The sequence below is a fragment of the Taudactylus pleione genome, unplaced genomic scaffold, assembly GCF_031769625.1.
Source record: "Taudactylus pleione unplaced genomic scaffold, aTauple2 ptg000066l, whole genome shotgun sequence".
Lineage (NCBI taxonomy): Eukaryota > Metazoa > Chordata > Amphibia > Anura > Myobatrachidae > Taudactylus > Taudactylus pleione.
Genome location: NW_028284468.1, coordinates 27,570,216 through 27,583,859, shown reverse-complemented (window position 1 = coordinate 27,583,859; position 13,644 = coordinate 27,570,216). Strand labels below are relative to the sequence as shown.

At 42.7% G+C, this 13,644-nt stretch overlaps 1 protein-coding gene across 2 annotated transcripts in view; it reads right to left on the bottom strand.

Moving 5' to 3' along the window:
• Positions 1-13,644, bottom strand: part of ABAT (4-aminobutyrate aminotransferase) — a 160,263-nt gene that overhangs the window by 64,159 nt on the left and 82,460 nt on the right. For both annotated transcript variants that reach the window (XM_088466747.1, XM_088466748.1), the window contains exon 2: positions 12,615-12,740. In XM_088466747.1, coding sequence (XP_088322873.1) covers positions 12,615-12,684 — 70 coding nt within the window. In that variant the 5' untranslated portion in view covers positions 12,685-12,740. The remainder of the gene's footprint in view (positions 1-12,614; positions 12,741-13,644) is intronic.

Below are 13,644 nucleotides of genomic sequence, written 5' to 3'. Positions count from 1 at the left end.
GAATATTTTAATGTAACTGCTTTATAAGTCAATTGAATTCATTTGCAGACATGCCAAGGTATTAAAACTAGCATTTAGTGCTTTGAAAAAAATAGAATCCAGAACAACAGCTTGAAAGAATATACAGTAGAGGAAATTAAATAATTGACAAAAGAAGATTACCAACATTATTAACTTTCCCAAACCATAGCTAACAAGTATGGTATATATGCACTAAAAGCTGTGCAATGAGGTAAAACTGCAACAACTGCACATACAACTAGTAATTGTAACTAAATTATTGCATTAATAATAAATGATCAAACAGTATATGAAATCAATGACGCATAGCTAATGATTCCATTAATAGCCTATTTTCTAGACTTAACTATAAAGCTCACACAATTACTCAAATAACTGAAACCAGAACGAATGAAACATTCACATTTTTAGTCCAGATTATGTAAGGTTACAGGAAGGCCGGCAGTGAGGATGGACCAGCAGCCCTGTGCATTCTCTGTAGTCATGGCACCACAGTAAATAGCTCCCTACATGAGGAACATTCTAATAAGAAGTGTTTATCTAAAGAACAAAACACCACTTCTTGGCATTGCCTTTCACGTCCTGCAAGGTCCATACTAAATTGCTGCCAACTCCCTGTTACTTCAAGTGGATTTCTGAGGAAAGGTTTTTTTTTTAAACACAAACAGAACTAAATAATTGATCTTTATTATATTTAGTCTATAATAAATAGGGTTTGTTTTCACTTCATTTACATGAACATTTCCATAATAAATGAGCATTCTATATAATGCATGCAGAACTTATTTATGAGTGGGATTGGTCACATTCATTCTGACTATTATAATCTGGTGGATATTAACTCTTGAGATTCTCTCACTTCCCAACATCTGAATTGGAACTGAAGATACACATTAACTATGCCAAATGCATCCAATACAAATCTATTTATAATGGCCCCTGCCCCAGTTTGCTTGCAGAAAATTAGGACTGGGCCACACAAACTGGACCATTGGCAGTATCCATTCATGCATGCATCACTTCATATAAAAGGATAATGGCTCCAGACACACAATACTAACACAAAGGTAGAACACGTATGCAGATTCCCTTGTGATCATATTGTATAGAATAGATGATTATTTAGGCACAAACATTTATAATAACAGAAATGAATGATCTACTAGATATTTAAACCATTTCTGAGTTTATGGATTATAGCCACAACCATACATTAGCAGCAGCAAAACCACAATTTAGATAAGTACAGTATTTTGGACATTATGGATCTAAAAACATATGCTGTACATTATACAAATTATAGTTTACATAAGATTTGAGTATTTGATACTTTATATTGGAAAGAGAAACATTTCACTTTATTGCCACCTTTATTCAAGAGGATATTACACCTTACTTCCTCGTTGTAAATAGAAACGAAAAAGAAACCTCATCTTATTGACACTTCATTATAAGAGGCTACATCCCATTTCTAAGATTAGATACCTTTTATACCCAGCCACAAATGATTGATTATTGTGTGGTTTGTGTGCTATAGCATATTCATTTAACCTTGTAGAGTTGCTGTTAGATTGTAATTTTAGATTTTACAATCTGCTTATAAATTTACATTTTTATTCAAGGATATCTGCCTTATAAGCATCAGTACATTCACGTATAAGCAGACTAGACTAGTGCAGTTAGAGATGTATTATTTTAGCCACTCCTATTGAAAAGCTAGTTGTCTAATAATCTATTTAATGTGTAAACTGGTCACATACCTCATTATATATATATATATATATATATATATATATATATATATACACACACACACACACACACACACACACACACACACACACACACACACACACACACACATATATATATAAAATTTAGTACTGGGCAAATAATAAAAGAATTTGAATTGTGTTATACAAAATACATGTTTCTTTTGTAATATAAAGTAATGAATACTTTGTTTATCTGTCCTCTGGAACTAGGAAAGCAGAGCTTCCTAACCAGTCTTATCTTTTCTTTAAAAACACATTTCCAAATCCTAAAAACGCAAACTACCAAATCAATAGTGTACACATCATCAGTCTGCAGTGTTCCTACTACTGATTAGATAGTAGGACATTGAATGATCAGCAGATTCTGCACAATACATTTGACCATGGGGTCAGTGTACTTGATTTGACAGAGTTTACAATTGTAATGGCAATTTTCACTTTTCATTTTTGACATCATGGAACCCTATGAAATTTATTCAAGAATTCTTACCAATGATTAACATAAAATATTGTATAATGTTAAATAGAAATTGAATGGTTACACTTTTTTTTATTAATTAGAAAAAATAAACTAAGGGCCTGAGGCCCTGATTCAGAGCGCCCGCTCTGAATCAGGGCCGGCCCTCTTAATTTTTTGAGCAGCCTCCTGGCCGTTTGCATAGCTGTGGGTGACCACCCACAGCTATAGCGAGCGGGCAAAATGATGGTCGCGATGGTCAAGACCATCGTGACCATCGGGCTTGCGACGAGACCCTTGCGGTAGGGTCTTGCTGCCGCAAGCCCTGGAGTGCTTTTGCAGTGATGTCAGTGGGGCCGGCCCCAGACGGTAGGCATTCCCATGGGAACGCCTCAGTCTGGGCAGCCACACCCCCGACACGCCCACCAAAGGCTGGCGTGCTGTCAATCACCATTGACAGCACGCCCCCTTTGGTGCGAGACCCTTTGGCCGTCGTTAATCGGGTCTCGCGCATGCGCACGACGGAGCCGCCTCCATCGTGCGCATGCGCACTTGGGCAACATCGACCCGCTTGCGAGCGCTCAGCGCTCGCGAGCGGGTCTGAATCAGGCCCTGATTCAGTACTGATTGAAAGGGCAACTACAAACGCAGATCGAGAAATTGTTTGCCATCGCGCATGCATATGTGACAATGCAGGTACGCACTGCGACTACGGATGCACAGAGGAACCCATCACAAAGTGAGTGACAGGCTGTCAGCGTTTGTGGATGACGACAGGGGGGGGTGGTGGTAGGAAGAATGCAGGAGTGCCTGTCCGTTTGAAAGCCGTTTCCTGGACGTGCATAAATTAGCCACTGAGATTGCATACGCAGCTTGAGTGCTCTCTGTGTGTGAGAAGGTTTACAGTGTCTGCAGCTGGTCAGACCTGTTGTAAATGCTGAGTGACTGGCCGATGTGAGTCGATGGTACCGATGTTTACGCAGAAGAGCGACATTGGACGCATATGAGAAAGCAGCAGTGGGCTGAGAATTGACAAGCATTAACATATTTTAGCAGCTGCGTTCCGTGTGAAGTCACAGATGCGATCAGTACTGAATCAGGCCCTAATTACATAAGTATTGCAGTATCATTAGGCTTTAATTAGTTACGGTAATAAGATTTTTTTTAAAATCAGCCCTAATGTCAGATATTAATAAATAGACCCCATGTTCTGGAGAGACAAGACCAAAAGCTCAGGTCTTAATGCCCCTCATCTGTGGAAAGATTTGAAAATTCCTGTACAAGGATTCTTATCCAAACTCATTTGTGCAATACTGCAAAGGAAACTGGGCAACAGTGCAGTGTTCAGATGTGCCCAAATGGACTCCAATTGCAGATAAAAGATGCTTCTAGGAAGTATTAAAACACGGGGAGATTTGTTTCATTATCAAGAAAAGAACATCAATTAAGGTGCATACACACGGTCAGATTTTTCCTTCAGATCTGAACGATAACGATTTTAAAAATCGTTCAGTCGTTCATATCTGAAGGAAAATCTGACATATCTGTCAGATGAACGATTTTAACGATGCGCGTTCCCGATGGTCAGATAACGATATCTGACATCTGATGTGTTTGCAGTCAGACTTGGACGATTCCATTCATTTTAATGCTGTCAAAAATTGTTCAAATCATTAGTAAAAATCGTTCAAATCGTTGGTAAAATAGTTCAAATCGTTCATCTGACAAATCGGACAAATCTGACAGTGTGTATGCTCCATTACATAAGAAAACGCATTACAGTTGTTTCATTTGTTGGAAAAGGTTTTAACTTTTCCCTGGTAAAATTGTAGCCATTACAATATGGAATGTATTTTTGCTCCCCACATAAAGGAATCAAAATTACTTATTAGTCAAATATTAGATTCAGTGAGCCAGATTTCCAATGCTATTTGCATCTGAATTAACAATTCCTTTAAAAGCAGTTCAAGAAATATATATTTGTCATGATAGAAAAGGTCAATATCTATGTAATAATTAGCAAAGTTTGTCATGTCTCTGACATGCGCAGTGGGAGCGCTACAGACACAAGATCCCCCCGTAACCAACTCCCACCGATGTCTAGATATGACAGATAAAGAGGCCGATGTTGGGCAAGTACCCTGAAGTGTCAAAAGTCATGGGATAGATACCTAGTATTGAAGTGCAGCAACTCTATGTGGCATTGATTCCACAAGTGGACAGAAGACCTCTGGAGAGATATTGACCCATGCCACCTGGATAGCTTCCCTGATATTTGTGGTTACAGGATCTTGACTGCGAATGGACCTCTCCACCACGTCCCATAAGTGCTCGATTGGGTTCATGGCGGGCGAACATGGTGGCCACACTATTAGTCGGTACTCTCCAGAATGCTCCTCGAACCAATTCAGGACAACTTGGGATCAAGTGCATTATCCTGCTGGAATATTCCATCGATGTGGGGGTACATGAAGTCCATGAAAGGCTGCAAATGGTCATTAAGCAATGCATAGTAGTGGTTACCGGTCAATTACATGTTCAGGCAGACCAGCAGACCCAGCCCATGCCCTGTGAACACACCCCATACCCTTATGGAACCACCACTAGCCTGCACGGTGCCTTGTTGACAACAGGGCTCCATGGCCTCATTGTGTCTGTGCAGTGCTGGGTACGGGATGCCAGTCCCCGGGTAGACTCCCGACACCAGCATCCAGACCAGGTTAGAACACAGATGCCCCCCCCCCCCCGGCAGCCTAAACCTAACCTCCCCCTAGTGCCTAAACCTAACCCTCCCTCGCCGGAGCCTAAACCTAACCTTCCCTTCCCACAGCCTAACCCAAGCCCTCTCCCTAACCCCAGTACCCTTCTGGATTCCGGCGGTCGGGATGCTGGCTTCTGTACTCTGAAAAGTGTCGGAATTCTCCCATCGGCATTCTGAACGCTGGAATTCCCGCGTTTGGCATTTTGACCGCATCCTGTCTGCGCCACACCTGAACCTTACCATCAGCCCGAAACAACTGGAACAGTGACTCTTCAGACCACGCCACATGTTGACAGTCCTCCAGGGTCCAATTAGCTACGTCATGAGCCCAGGAGAGGCGCTGTGTTCAGTGTCGTAGTGCTAACAGAGCACTCTGATGGGTCATCTGCTCCCATATCCCATGGAAGTAAAGAACATTGCACTGACCTGCTGGATATGCCTCTGGTACCTACTGTACTGCAATGAATGTGGAAGTGATTTGAGCCAGTGTCTTTGCCTGTTACCACGGACAATTCTGGTCAGACGCACTTGTGGTTGGCCACTGTGCAGTCCACGGTGGGTAGTGCCTTCCTTGAAGCCTACCCAGTACACATGCGACACAGTAGATCGAGGAATGTTGAATGTCTGCACAACTTCAGAAATGGAATGTCCCATCTGTCGGACTCCCAATATCGTGCACCGTTCAAACTATGATGATTTCACGTCGCCTTGCCATGAGCAGCCTAACTGAAGCAGGACTGGGCATTTACAAGATGTCACAGTACGGTGGCGCCACCTACTATTACCTTTACATACTGCTATCCTATGACTTTTGGCACTTCAGTGTACATATACGCTAGCATTTTCGACCCTTCCGGCAAATTGCTAGCTATTGTTCCTAACCTTTTTTCCACTCTTCCCCAACCTTTCCATCCCTTTCCCTTATATTCCTCCTGCCTCTTTCTCTATACCATCCCTCTTCCAACCATCACTTCCATCTGTCTATCCCCTTCTTCATCCCGTATTTCCCTTTGTTCCAGTTGTTTTCCACATCATATACATCTTGACCTGTTGTGACTTGAAGTCCTAAAACATTACAGCCACCACCTTAATGGTTCTGTTTCCTTCATAGTTAAAAGCAGTGACTGAATGATGCTAGCAGTTTTCAAACAAGAGAGTGGGGATTGTGGTAACTACACCCACAATTGGCTACATATTAAAGCAGAACTGGGAGATGCTGTGAAGCAGTCAGAAAGTGGCATCACAGCCAGCAAGACCGGTTCCTGCAGCTGATAGGAGCCCTTCATTAATGTCTCATGACTGTTGCACTGTGTTATATTCCTAACATGACTGCTCAAATGGGGAAGCGACCGGACAATGCAGGTTTTCCTACATCTGATGCGGGGAGGGGAGGGCCTAACAGAATATATATATCATTAGTAGAACTTATTTACATTGCCTTTTGTGCAGCTTGAATTTGGCTCCATTGTATCAAGATAAAATTACAGATGTGTCATATAAATGACTAACAACAATAGGATAATTCTAGAATGTCCAATAGAAAGCCAGGAGTATAAAGAATGCACTAAAAATGTGGAAATACCCTTTAATAAATTTTGCACCAATTATGGATATTTTATTTGCTTGTTACAAGTCGTGGTCACGACTTGCTTCCCTGTAGCAATTTACTTCCTTCTGGAAGTCTGGTTCCAGTTCAGTCGGTTGCTAGGCGATCTGGAATTGAGGATGTCCCGTGCTGTCCACAGCAGGGTGCGATTGGTTCCTTCCCCTTTTTGTACACGCTGGCCTTTTGCCGCCCTGTCAACTTAAGCATTCCTTGTGGATCTCTCGGCTCAGCTGCATGGTCAACGCTCCTGTATTTCTCCTTGCTTTGGTTTCCAGTGACACCGTCCGCTCTCAAGCTGTTACCGGCTTCATTGCCACTACATCGGCTTCCCAGCCACACTGTCAGCTCCCCAGCAGCTACCAGCTTCATTGCTGCACCACACCACCAGCTTTCCAACCACACCACCAGCTCTCAAAGCCACATCTCACCACCGGCTTACAGGCCTTACTACCGGCTCTCAAAGCGCATTTCACTACTGGCTCTCCAGACACACCGCCGGCTCAAGGGCGCATCTCACCACCGGCTCACAGGCCATACTACTGGCTCTCAAAGCCACATTTCACCACCAGCTCTCCGGTCACACCACCGGCTCTCAAAGCCGCATCTCACCTCTGTCTTACAAGCCATACTACCAGCTCTCAAAGCCACATCTCAGCACCAGCTCTCCAGCCACACTACCGGCTCAAAGCCGCATCTCACCACCGGCTTACAAGCCAAACAACCAGTTCTCAAATCTACATCACACCACCAGCTCTGCAGCCACACTACCTGCTCAAAGACGCATCTCATCACCGGCTCCCAAAGCCGCATCATTGGCCTCCGAGCCACTGCATCAACTCTTCTAATTGTACTAACAGTTTTAGCCGCATCATCAGCGTTCAAAGCCACATCATCGGCTTCTTAGCCAAACTACTGACTTCGCTCTCAGTTTTCAGTATCTTCCGTTATTCTCTGGGTTTCCGAAGGTACCCAGTGTAAAGCCCTACTACTTCGAGTAATAAGTCCAGACGGCCACTTAAGTACCGGTGAACGTCTCCCAGTTCCAAGGGAACAACAAGTGGCTGTTAGTGGCGGAAGACATCCCTAGCCTGGTTCTAGGAGTTTACACGGAACAGCCTGCGAATCCGTAACACTCCTATTGCATAACTTGACAAGTTTGTAAATCTATGACATTCGCATAAAGCTATTTCTCTGTTGCTATAGTTCTATCATTGACCTGTGACTGCCATTCTCAAATACACAAGGGTCTCACTTAGCTGTAACTTTTGAACCATTTTTGAGGTGTTTGATAAAACATTAAGCTAAGTCAATAACAAACTTTATTAGATGTTCCGCTTTGGTATAAACACATTAACCTACATTATTGCCTGTTGAACAGAAAAAGTGTAATTTAACGCATACTTTAACAAAGCAGGGGGTTAATGTACTTCTATAATGGAAGGCTGTTACTTTTTCACTCTTACAAGATGAAATGAGGACATCTTCTACTGAAGCAGAACAAAACAAAAATGTTTTGAAGTCGATGATAGCTATCTATGCCCAACACCACTAAAGTTGTCTTTTCAGGCTAAGGACGCGGTTTAACATACTATACATAATTTTTATTTTTTAAAACCTAATAATTTTACATACAGTAGCTTATAGCAACAACTGTTACAAAAATAAAGTCATAAACAATTATGAGTTGAAATCGGTGCTTTTTAAAAGTCTTTACAAAACCTTTGCACAACAACTAGGCTTCCCTTGGTTAGACCAAATTCTAGGAAATTATAAGCACACAGGGGTCTATTTATAAAGCAGGGAAAAGGCCTAACTTCTATCTAACGGCTATCCCTGTGCAAATACAAGCAAGCATGAAAAAGGGGGGAGTATGTATTATCACAGTGCGCAATAGCAGGTACAAGAAAAGGACATTAGGTAGTAACATGGTGCTTCATGTACTATTTGGCACTTCACCCCACAAAGGGAATATAGTACGTCAGTGCGTGGGTCAGTAAGGTTAATTCTATTGTGTTTCCAAATCGGCGTGCTATTACCCACAGAACAGTTATGCCAGATGTCACTGACAAAAGCTTCCCCATGCTTTGTGGATGCCTATTTCACAAGGATATTGTGGCCAGAGTTTGTTTTGCTGGAAGGGGCCATCTCCTGACTCCCTACCTCCTTTTCTAGATGATGTGACAATGCTACCTCATTCCTCCTCACATCACTATGCTTCTCAGCCCTTCTCTTCCCACTCACTAGCCTCACAAAAATACACAAAAGAAAAAACAAAACAAAAAATGCTGAGGAAAAAAAAAAAAATCAGACAACAATCACAAATAAGACCCTAAACAATTAAACATACTTGCCCACTCTCCTGGAACTTCCAGAAGACTCCTGGAAAAGTGGGCAACTCTCCGGCAGCTTGTTTGTTGCAACCACTCAGGAGAAGTGATGCAAAACCGTGAATCACAAATCATGGTGTCCCACCCACCTCAACTATTCCCTCCGCAGACCTCACCGAGAGAGACTTGCTGAAGTCAGCAAGTATACAATTAAACTAAAGTATACACGGACAAAAAAACATAAACATAAAATAATTCTCCAGAACTAAATGCAGCCACAAAACACAGCAACCAGGAATCAAGTAGAAGTCATCAAACCAACAATCATCCAGTATATAGCAAACTATTCTCTCTCCTACATCTAACGATATATCTTCCCGATGCGTATTGTGGGAATATAGGACCTCATTCAGAGTCGGTCGCAAGCGCCGATGCGCTCATAACCTACTCGATGGTTAGTCCTGTGCACGCGCAGCGGCCGCACTGTGCATGCACAAGCCCGGAGCGAGAGAGAAACTCGCTCGTTACCAAAGGGGCGGCTGTCGATGTTGATCGACAGCACGCCCCGTTTGGTAGGTGGGCCGGGGGGGGGTGGCAGCACCAACTGAGGCGTTCCCATGCGAACGGCTACCGTTTTGTGAGCGGCAGCACTGACATCATCAATGATGTCAGTGGGTAGCTTCCTGTTCGATCAGAGCAGGAAGCTCCCTGGGACTTACGACCCAACCTTAGGGTCTCGTCGTAAGCTCCGATAGTCGCGATGGTGATCACCATCGCGACCATCAACCTGGTCGGTCGTTAAGCTGTGGGTGGTAACCCACAGCTTAACTAACAACCAGGAGGCCGCACTTCAAAAATGAAGCTGCTGCCCTCATTCAGAGAGAGCGATCGCTTCTTGCGACCGCCTCTGAATGAGGGCCATAGTGTGTATGCCCAATCCCCCATTCACCGGATCGTGCCATCTGCTGTTTTGCACAGATGATGTGACAATGCAATGTCACAATGTGGTGTAGTTACATGCAGCATGTAACGATACATTTCGTCATCGTACACCGGATTGCGCAGTGTGTGCGATGCAGGCAATGTATCGTTACATCGCATTGCACCATCGCTGGGTCACACATCGTATAGTGTGTACCCAGTTTTAGGGTTTTCTTTAAATTTAAACATCAATAAAGAGGGCAGTGGTCATAGAAGATGATTTCTCATTGTAAACCAGTGTGAAAACAGGAGCCAGGCCAGTTTTAAAAAAATAAAAAGTCCACTGGTAACTGCACGGTTACCTTTTACAACATGGAGATGAAAATGATGAGATTCAAGAGGGACAAATACATATTCTACATGAGACTGCTCAGCTCTCTAAGGTTACCAGTGCTCCCTTAAGCTGGCCATACACCAGACCAACTCTCCTCCAACCATCCAACTAGATGGCTGATTGGAATGAAAATCCGGTAATGCATAGGAGCAAATTACAATTAGCCATTTACTCCCAGACATCGGAAATGGAAGAAAGCTGTTGTTCAGAGAAGTTGTTTACATCAAACAGATTTAGCCAACTTGCCTGAATGACCTTTTTCATGTTTTCTGGTGTTTGGGAGCAAATTGTCATTTGCTCCCATACATTACCGGATCTTCATTGCAACCAAACAACTACTTGGATTGCTGGCGGAAAGTTGGTCTGGTGTATGGCTAGCTTTAGTGTCCACCCACCTTCCAAATAAAACTATAGTGGTAAAGTGACATATCAATCCATGGATTAACATTGTAATGAGCTTGATTATCTTGAGGATCTTTTCATTTATAATGTTTGTAATCATTTAGGGAGAAATAAGGCAAATAGCTTACATATAGGACACCAAAGCACACATTACGCTTAATATTAAATTTATGTTAGGATTGTCTGAAGTTGAAATAAATAAAATCTAAAAGACGACTAATTGTAGAGAAAAAGCAATCAGCCCACGTCTCAATGAAGACGAAGCCTTTGTTGCACATTCACAAGCTGTGACCACAGTCTTTGATGGTTTGTTATCTTTGAGCTACATTACTGATGTTTTCCAGCAAGTCAGTAGCGGTAAGGCAGAAAACTACTATGATACTTGGACCAAACTTAAGTTAGCCATGGCAATGAGGGACTAAGCCTGTCTATTACATGAACACCATTCGGTTCTCTTGGCTCTTACCCCTAAATGTAAATTATCAAAAAAGACAATTTGTCATCAAAGGATCCCCCTAAAAACCACAAAACAAATATGTTGAATATTGATATTAATCTGAAAACAGATGAATGATCAAACTACAACAGTGATTTGCAAACTTGGGTCATCAGGACCCCACACAGTTCACGTTTTGCATGTCACCCAGCAGGTGCACAGGTGTAGTCATTACTCACTGACACATTTTAAAAGACCAACAGGTGGAGATAATATGATGCTGTGAGGGGATCTGGAAAACGTGCACTGTTTGGGGTCCTGAAGACAGAGTTTGAGAACCTGTGAACTGGAAGATACCCACTGACGTTTCAGAAAAGAGGCCAAGAGCCCAAGAGGCCTATTCATCATCACTTAATTTATACAAGATCAGGTGAAAATTGTATTTTTCACCAGCTTTTGTATAAATTAAGTGTCAGCTCCATTCATCAATCATGTAACGTAGGAGAGATCACAGATATCTCCTGGTTACAATTGTGCCTCAATAATTTCCACAATCCCCATACTTAAGTATGGGGATTTAGAAATTAAGAAATTCATCAAATTCCGAAAAAGCTTTTTTTTTTGGAACTTGACTGAGAATCTGAACGCCACTCTGAGGTGGCGTTCAGCCCCCGATAGTCTTCACAGGCTGCTGTTTACACGGCAGCCTGTGAAGAAATACCTGCCAGCCACAGCAGAGGGATCTATTAAGATCCCACCCTGCTGGGTCTGCACTGGCGGTCTGCGTATTTAGCCGTAGATTTCTTGGCCCAGGTTGAGCAGATCTGGTCGTCATTCTGAGTAAGCTGCGGCTTACTCAGATGCCAATGGCTGCAATCATCAGACACAGCACTCGGATCTGAAATGTTGACAGGTGGTGTCTTTTGTCCTCAGACGCCTTCTGCAGCATTAGCATATTGGCAAACAGAAGCTGCGTCCAAAGACACAGCTGCTGTGTGCATAGCGTCCATCTCTGAATCACCACCTAAATTCGGTCATCGTGTTGGTTCATGCATGTGGGACATTATGTGCATGGCTCGCGCACCTGTCACTGTCCTCTTCTGGGCACACGCATGTGGTGTACATTAGGACAGACATGCACCCACCACTGAAAGTTGTCACTGCTACATAATCACCACATAGCTAAGTCTTTATCACAGTCTTAGCTTTCATAAGTGGCAGGTGGAATACTGGGAGAGGGTACATGTATTTCAGAAATGGCTTTACCTATTACTGTCACCTGTCAGTATATTTACTGACTAATATTTGTCGACCCCTGACTTACTTAATGATTTTTCATTGTCTATGATATAGTGATAATTTTTTGATAAGTACTTTCATTCACCACACCAGTCTTTCCTCCTTATTCTACCCTTATTTGTTCATTACACATCTCAGCTGTCATTTTGCTTTATTGCTAATATTATAAAGCACATATACATTCATAGGATAACTAAACAATAATGGTAACTTACATGGCACAAATACCCTGGATTGTTGCTGCAGGGCCTGTGTGATGTGTCTGGTGAGCAGAATGGAGGCCATTTCCCAGACTTGCTGCACAGAAAAGAGGCAACCACCAGTTCAGCACCCAACTCCTCCTGTAGGAAAAAGACAGGTTTCATAATTAATAGTTTCAGCAAAAGCATAATGGGAATATTACCGATATTATAAAGAGTTGTCAAGTAGGTCAAAAAAAGAGAACTTATATGAGAACAAGTCAACCAAAGGAACCTCCAAGACCTCCAATGTGAGTGCCATGGTGCAAACAGCACAGGCAATGAAGCCGCGGAAGCCAGAGTAAGGGCCTCATTTATCAACTAGTTTTATCATTCACAATGTGTGATAAAACTCGTTGCGTATGATAACTGGTGCTCCAGCCAATCAGCTCCCAACTGTCATCTATTTAAATAATGACAGTTGGGAGCTGATTGGCTGGAGCACCATTTATCAAATGCAACGAGTTTTGTCACACATTGTGAATGATAAAACTGGTTGATAAATGAGGCCTTTATTATCTTATGCTAATTGAAGTATCCATAGGAATCATGCGAGGATTTATACGGCTCCAAGCGGGAAGCCGCACCACCCAATGTTATTCCGTCCATAACTGCAACCATCATCATTAGTATCAGCACTTGCACCTGCCCTATGCTCAGTGCAAGACTTCTGTCAGCATCTGGCTTCCCTTGTCTGTACACACAACTCAGAATGCCACAAAAGTATAGCTACAATCCTACTAGAAGCGCTGCACAGAAACGCTCATTTCACGCAAAGAGAGAACCAGACAAAATCTGTCCAGAGACACACGCAAATGTGTAACTTCGCTATTTGCGCTCACACAGTATGTTAACACTCGCTATCTGAGGCCGTGTAAGGAACTGCCTCTGACCTTACAGTTCAAAGGGGTCTATTTACTAAGCCATGGATGGAGATAAAGTAGACAGAGGTAAAGTACCAACCAGTTACCTCCTAACTGCCATGTCACAGGCTGTGTTTGAAAAA